At 41.5% G+C, this 7,774-nt stretch overlaps 2 protein-coding genes and 1 pseudogene across 9 annotated transcripts in view; 1 reads left to right on the top strand and 2 right to left on the bottom strand.

The window, feature by feature from the left end:
- Positions 1-1,164, bottom strand: part of LOC109965914 (inactive rhomboid protein 1) — a 46,164-nt gene extending 45,000 nt beyond the window's left edge. For 6 of the 8 annotated variants that reach the window (XM_020610304.1, XM_020610305.1, XM_020610306.1 and 3 more), the window contains exons 1-2: positions 681-1,065; positions 142-211 (exon numbers count right to left, since the gene is read on the bottom strand). In XM_020610304.1, coding sequence (XP_020465960.1) covers positions 142-211; positions 681-876 — 266 coding nt within the window. In that variant the 5' untranslated portion in view covers positions 877-1,065. The other 2 variants (XM_020610309.1, XM_020610310.1) reach the window with 2 other exon arrangements.
- Positions 1,165-3,330: 2,166 nt separating this feature from the next.
- On the bottom strand, positions 3,331-4,155 carry LOC109966013 (hemoglobin subunit beta-A-like; annotated as a pseudogene).
- Positions 4,156-5,066: 911 nt separating this feature from the next.
- LOC109966011 (hemoglobin subunit alpha-A-like) lies at positions 5,067-6,025 on the top strand. Its single transcript, XM_020610557.1, is given in 4 exon segments — positions 5,067-5,231; positions 5,317-5,402; positions 5,405-5,517; positions 5,719-6,025. Coding segments are annotated over 4 exon segments (396 nt in total). The 5' UTR covers positions 5,067-5,163; the 3' UTR covers positions 5,848-6,025.
- Positions 6,026-7,774: the final 1,749 nt, after the last annotated feature.

The raw sequence follows: 7,774 nt of genomic DNA, 5'->3' as shown, positions 1-7,774 counted from the left end.
GTGTGCGCAGAGGGGGGGGGGGGGGGGGGTAAAAATCTAATCTCCTGTGGATCTCAGAATGGGCTGTGTATTCACCTATAGTCAATTTTATTGCATTTACATTTACAAATTTATTAATAGTAAATGAAGGCCAAACCATACCTTGAATCACCGTCCTGATCTTCAAGACCATCCCCGGTTGTGTTCAGTGCATATGGGCTTCGCTGTTTTGCTTGTGGGCAGAAATAATAGTAATACTTCACATGATTATGACAAAAACATTTGTTCAAGCTTTTGCACAATTAAGAACATCAACAAGCAGGATGTTCAAATTATGGCGTGCTATGTAAACTGTGTACCCTTATAGTGTATGAGGCTTTTGCTGTCTGCCACTGTTGCTCTTTACCAGTGTAGTTGTCCAGTGTTGGTCATATTATGCATAGCTCCAAGCTGAGGTGTGTTATGATGCCATAAAACCTCATTAATTCATAGTCAAGACATTCCACTAGTTAGTATTCAGCTCATGGCGACAGCCTTCGTTAACTGTTTTATAGGGCATGGACTAAAAACAAGTGCATAAAAAGGATTGATTTTTAAATGACAAAGTCTGTAACATCAACTAGTTTTCCTGAATGAGGAGTAGGTGATTTAACAGCTGAGATTGACCTGAAGTCTCTGGTTAATGCTAAAGCTACGCCTACCTGTAAGAGATGACGGACATTCGGCCACTCTCTGGAAAGGGTATCGAAAAAGTAGTTTGTTCCCTCGGCTGCCAGAACTAACTAGTATTACGCTAATAGGACTGGTTTTATCGCCAGTTTTATACATGCTATTTTGTGCCTGGCTGTACATTGCGTCTCGATCATCTGGTAACCCGGCTGATGGGTTGAGCATCATGTTAGCATCCTAGCTAATTTTGCGTTACCTGCGACACAATAAACCCGGTCGCCGGCTGTATCTACAGCTAACGTTAGCGTGTTGCAGGTGGAGCTACTATTAATGTTTGCCTTACAGAAACACCAACCCCACGCACATTACACCCTAAACGGTTTTAAGTTTCAGGCCTGGCTATGAAACCTTCCCAGCACATACAGTGTTTTGTGTCACCTCGAATACTGCTCGACTGGAACTCAGACGACGGCTAGAGGATTCCGCCTCCTTTTCGTACTATCTATCTATCTACAGTGGGTACGGAAAGTATTCAGACCCCCTTAAATTTCCACTCTTTGTTATATTGCAGCCATATGCTAAAATCATTTAAGTTCATTTTTTTTCCTCATTAATGTACACACAGCACCCCATTTTGACAGAAAAACACAGAATTTTTGATATTTTTGCAGATTTATTAAAATAGAAAAACTGAAATATCACATGGTCATAAGTATTCAGACCCTTTGCTGTGACACTCATATATTTAACTTAGGTGCTGTCCATTTCTTCTGATCATCCCTGAGATGGTTCTACACCTTCATTTGAGTCCAGCTGTGTTTGATTATACTGATTGGACGTGATTAGGAAAAGCCACACACCTGTCTATATAAGACCCTACAGCTCACAGTGCATGTCAGAGCAAATGAGAATCATGAAGTCAAAGGAACTGCCTGAAGAGCTCAGAGACAGAATTGTGGCAAGACACAGATCTGGCCAAGGTTACAAAAAAAATGTCTGCTGCACTTAAGGTTCCTAAGAGCACAGGGGCCTCCATAATCCTTAAATGGAAGACGTTTGGGACGACCAGAACCCTTCCTAGAGCTGGCCGTCAGGCCAAACTGAGCTATCGGGGGAGAAGAGCCTTGGTGAGAGAGGTACAGAAGAACCCAAAGATGACTGTGGCTGAGCTCCAGAGATGCAGTCAGGAGATGGGAGAAAGTTGTAGAAAGTCAAAGAAAGTCAACCATCACTGCAGCCCTCCACCAGTCGGGGCTTTAGGGCAGAGTGGCCCAACGGAAGCCTCTCCTCAGTGCAAGACACATGAAAGCCCGCATGGAGTTTGCTAAAAAAACACCTGAAGGACTCCAAGATGGTGAGAAATAAGATTCTCTGGTCTGATGAGACCAAGATAGAACTTTTTGGCCTTAATTCTAAGCGGTATGTGTGGAGAAAACCAGGTACTGCTCATCACCTGTCCAATACAGTCCCAACAGTGAAGCATGGTGGTGGCAGCATCCTGCTATGGGGGTGTTTTTCAGCTGCAGGGACAGGACGACTGGTTGCAATGGAGGGAAGGGTGAATGCGGCCAAGTACAGGGATATCCTGGACGAAAACCTTCTCCAGAGTGCTCAGGACCTCAGACTGGGCCGAAGGTTCACCTTCCAACAAGACAATGACCCTAAGCACGCAGCTAAAATAACGAAGGAGTGGCTTTACAACAACTCTGTGACTGTTCTTGAATGGCCCAGCCAGAGCCCTGACTTAAACCCAATTGAGCATCTCTGGAGAGACCTGAAAATGGCTGTCCACCAACGTTTACCATCCAACCTGACAGAACTGGAGAGGATCTGCAAGGAGGAATGGCAGAGGATCCCCAAATGCAGGTGTGAAAAACTTGTTGCATCATTCCCAAAAAGACTCATGGCTGTATTAGCTCAAAAGGCTGCTTCTACTAAACACTGAGCAAAGGGTCTGAATACTTATGACCACCCAAATGAATCGACAGACTTTTATATATGAAGTCTACTTGTATTGCTTTGTGTCACGTTCCTTGCAACGATTGTGTGCTTTAAAGCCAATTATTATTCACAGTAACCCTATTGATTTAATTAATTTCTTAAATAAGTAATAAAACACTATGTTCCTAGCCCAGTTATGTTTAGTAAACTGTTCATTTTTTTTAAAGATCCAGACTCAAAAGCAAAGAATGAGACTTTAGTTCATAGACCCAAAGAGCTCCACAGTATTCTGCCTCAGCCTGATCCACTGTTTCTCACATTTAAATCAAATTGTACATGTTAGCCTAAAGAGATCAGAATAATAAGCAAACATGTTTCGCTCGTTTATGCTAGAATAAATAGCAAATTTAATTTACTACAGATCCACTCAAGTGTGAGCCCCATCTTCTCTTTTGGTAAAATACCTACTATGACTTTTACTACTACTATAGTCTACTTCTGCACATTTTAAAAATCGCTGAATTAATCGTGCACTTATTTCTAACCTTATATAACTGTTGAGACTGAGATTAGAGGGTTAGACTCAGAGTGGTGATGGTGTGGATTTAATAGACAGCCAGATTGCCCTGCTGTCATCATCCCATCAACAGTCTGTTGATGAAACTCACAGAAATCGTCACTGAGCCGAGACTAAGAGTCTCCAAGAAGAAGAAAACTAAACTAACATTTTACAATGTTTGAGTTGGAGTTTTATTGGTTGCATTTGACAACAGTTTTAATGCAGTAGACTGGCATTTTGGAAACACTGCTGCGCATGCTTTGAATACAAGCTGTCACGCCATCTCAGTGGTACTGCCCAGTGCAGAGACGACCACACTCAGGAACTTGTGCCAGGCCTCCTGGACATCGGGGTGAAGACGGAAGGGCCAATCTTGGCAGCCAAAACCGCACAGATGATTTCAGCAAAAATGCTAAAGGAAGAAGAACATTACAACGAACCGATCCGTGTAGAGTGAATGTTCATGAAGGGTGCAGGGAGCGTCACAAGTGGCAACATACCCTGAAATTGTCAGGGTCCACATGGAGCTTCTCAGAGTGCATCACACTCAGACTTTTGTAGGTATTCTTGATGTCGTCCAGGTTCTTCACAGCTTTCTCCAGCCCACCCATTACAGCCTTGCCGTGTGCGGCCACCTTCGGGTTCCCGCAGCAGCGGTGGACAGGTTGCCAAATGCTGCGAAGTATCTCTGATTCCACGGAAACACAATCAGAAACCTGAAATGACATGATTCATAAGGAAAACAAACCAAAAGCAAAAAAAAACAAAAACGCAATAGTTTGTTTCCATAGGAAATGACTGATTGCCTAATAACAAACGGCAATTTACGGGGGGAAACGAGAAGACACAAGCCAATGTGAAACTAGGCAACTTTTCAAGAGTTCGTATCTTAAAAGACAGGTCACCTGCTCAGGGCCCTCTCCAGGGCCTGGCGTCCAGTTTCACCCGCATCAATCTTTGCCCAGGGATGTGATGGCGTTGCGCTCAGCACCTGACCATTCGACCATGTTGACGTCGCTACGGTTTCCTAGAGCTTTGAAATCTCTGATCAAAAAAACCTTGCGCAAAGTTCTGCCTTCCGAGGGTTTTATTAATTTCTCAGCGCCACCTCTCAGCTGTGGAGGCATCTGATTGGGCCAGAATCTAAGAGATAAAATGAGGTCGATAGGATATTACTGGAAAATAGCTGATAAGAATAATTATTAAATATTGCAAAATTTTTATAGGACCTAATGTCATTTCAATAAAATATATTTTCAAATGTGTTTTATGTCATTTCATTAATTCTGCTTATAGAATTCTAGTTAAAATAACACAATTAGCCTATTTAATAACATTTAGATAAGCCTATTATAACATCTCCGTTGCCCTCTCTTTCGCTGATTTTCATTTATTACATTAAATATACTATTTTGTGTTTTGGGGCTAAAAGAAGGCTGCCAAACTAAAATAAATCTCCAGCACTGTCTCTGTCCTTTAAGCTTGCATAACTCCATCCTCAGGGTATTTTCAGTTTGTTGCAGTTGTTCCCTTTGGCAGAGTTGGAGTGCCATATTTTCATGAGCAATTTCTGGATCATGTATTTAGTTATTAATAGTTATGTAGTTACTTCAGAGTTTAGGTATTATGTTATGAAATCACTGCATCATGTTGTCTCCAGAACTATTCAGTGATTCTTTTGCGCATCAAAACTCAGCCCGGCAGAAGTGTCCACATGAGCAACCTTTCAAAGTCTTGTCTTTTTGTGCTACTGCTGGTATATCCTCAGACGATGTCAGATTCATTAGGCTGTATTTTTAAAGTAGACTATATAAAATAGGGCCTATGTCAGAAGAGGGAGTAGCTTGGAAACTTTCGGCAATTTGGTTTGGATTTGATAATGGGGTGTGGTGCAGTTGGGTGTGTTATAAGAAAGGCCGTTAGAAATGAATTTCATCATCTTCAGATCAGAATACTTTCTTTCGGTTCAGAAAACTTGAAGAAAAGGCAGTCATGAGTCTCTCTCTGGAGGAGACATGTCCGTGGTGAAGGCTTTCTGGGACAAAGTGCACCTGAAGGCCGATGAAGTCGGAGCTCTGGCTAGGTGACTTATTTCTTGTCATCGTCTAAAATTTATGTCATTCATTTTTCGTTAGTAATTTTTTATTTTCTTTGTCCGTGTTTGACAGGATGCTGACCGTTTACCCGCACACCAAGACTTACTTTTCACACTGGTCTGACCTGAGTCCCGAGTCTGCACAAGTGAAGAAGCATGGTGCATGGGAGCTGTTGGAGACGCCATCGGACACACTGATGACCTCATGGACGCGGTCGCCGACCTCAACGAGCTGCATGCCTTCAAGCTCAGGGTGGACCCCGCCAGCTTCAGGGTATGATCAGGGTAGTGCGATCTTGTTGTATACAGGACCAAGTGTGTGCTAGTCACAATATATTGCCCAAATATTTTACAGGCTTTCTATACCAAAGTTCATATGGATTTAGTAATGATTTATCTAATTCTTGGTTAGAAGTGGTTTAACAAGGGATATTAAAATGTGTTTTTCTTGCATTTATATACGTTTCCACCCCAGTTCCTGGCCCACAACATCATCGTGTGTTTGGCCATGTACTTCCCCTCAGACTTCACTGCAGAGGCCCACGTCTTCATTGACAGGTTCCTTCAGAACCTGTCTTTTGCTCTGTCCGATGGATGCCGCTAAGCAGCAGCGATCCAGGAGCGTCCACTGCACAGCTGCATGCGGCACGTCCTCCACAACAAGGTCAAGATCCCTTTTAAATGGAAGGGCTTGTGAATCAATCGCATAAATAGGAAAAATCCCGGTGCCTGTCCCTTATTTATTAAAACAAGCAAATAAATAAATGGGCTGTTTTATATGATTGCTTTTATGGTAACGAGCTTTATTGTACTAATAGGTTAGAGGGAATTGTCCTAGTCTCACCCACACGTCCTGTAGGCTCAGAATGTATTCATTCAACTTGTATCCACAGTATTGCATTAGAATTTTGTAGGACAAACCAAAAGCCAAAGAACATTTACTCAAGTACTGTACTTAAGTACAATTATGAACTATCTGTGGTCTTCGGGTTACAGATTAGTCAGGATGGTGGTTCCTGGGTCACAATTGGATGAAAGCCTAGCTGTTTTAGGCTATAACAACCTCACAGATTTAGTACAGTCAGCACTGTACTATTAGACTAGTGGTTATTATACTGATTGAAAATACTATAATTTCATTAAAATGCATTGCTACATAAGAAAATAATAGAGAATTATTTCATTTCCAGAGAATCATTTCCAAATTTTCCCAGGAATTTGTTAGTACTGACTGCTTGATACTTTTTGATTGTACATCCTAGGCCCTGTTTTCTCAAAAATGTTTTATTCCTGCTCAACAAGTCTATTAGATCTGATCAACCTCTCTCTAGTAACAGGTTGTGTTCCACAGGCTTTTAGTGTTGCTGTAATTAAACCTCTACTCAAAAAGCTTCCTTTTGACCCAGGTGTTATAGAACAATATCTAATCTCCCTGCAAAGCAGTTATGTGACCACCTGCACAAGGATAATTTGACTGAAGGTTTTCAGTCTGGTTTTAGAGTCCATCATCAGAAACTGCACCGGTAAAAGATGTAATTAAACCTCTACTCAAAAAGCTTCCTTTTGACCCAGGTGTTATAGAACAATATCTAATCTCCCTGCAAAGCAGTTATGTGACCACCTGCACAAGGATAATTTGACTGAAGGTTTTCAGTCTGGTTTTAGAGTCCATCATCAGAAACTGCACCGGTAAAAGACACCAACAATCTCCTCCTAGCCTCAGATAAAGGACTTGTCTCTATACTTGTTCTTTTAGATCTCAGTGCTACTTTAGACACCATCACAACATCTTATTACAGAGACTAGAACATATTGGGATTAAGTAAATTAGTTCCGATCTTATTTATCAGGTAGATTCCAATTTGTTCAAGTTAATGATGCATCCTCCACGCTGACTAAAGTTAGTCATGGTGTTCCACAGGGCTCTGTACTAGGTCCAATTCTCTTCACTTTGTACCTGCTCCCTTTAGGCAATATTATCAGGAAGCACCGCATATATTCCATTGCTACACAGATTATACTAAGTTGTATTTATCTATGAACCCTGATGAATCAGCTCAAAGTCAAACTTCAAGCATGTCTTAAAGACATAAAGGCCTGGATGACCTGTACAATTTATGTTACTTCTAAATTCAGACAAAACTGAAGTTATTGTACTTGGGCCTGAAAATCTTCTAAATATGCTGTTGAACCATATAATTAGTCTAGATGACATATCTCTGGCTTCCAGTACTGCTGTGAGAAACCTTGGAGTCACTTTTGACAGTGTGAACAATGTGTTCCAGTGTCCCAGAACCACCCCCCTCTTTGCCTGCACCCACACAGCCAACATAACCCTTCTTCTACTCAGGCTAATTCAGGCTAACTGTTATCAAGCACTAGCAAACATTTCAACTGCTGTTCTAGCCACCAAACATTTACCAACTACTTTACTAAAGGAAGGTCATCTCTGGCTTTGTTCAAACCAATTACTATTTATAAATGATGAATAGCTCCAAAAGATAAGCAAGACATATTAGTGCACTAGTGCA

This window comes from Monopterus albus, unplaced genomic scaffold (genome assembly GCF_001952655.1).
Source record: "Monopterus albus unplaced genomic scaffold, M_albus_1.0 scaffold105.1, whole genome shotgun sequence".
Lineage (NCBI taxonomy): Eukaryota > Metazoa > Chordata > Actinopteri > Synbranchiformes > Synbranchidae > Monopterus > Monopterus albus.
The sequence above is the reverse complement of the archived record's forward strand: the minus strand, read 5'-3'. Positions and strand labels throughout refer to the sequence as shown.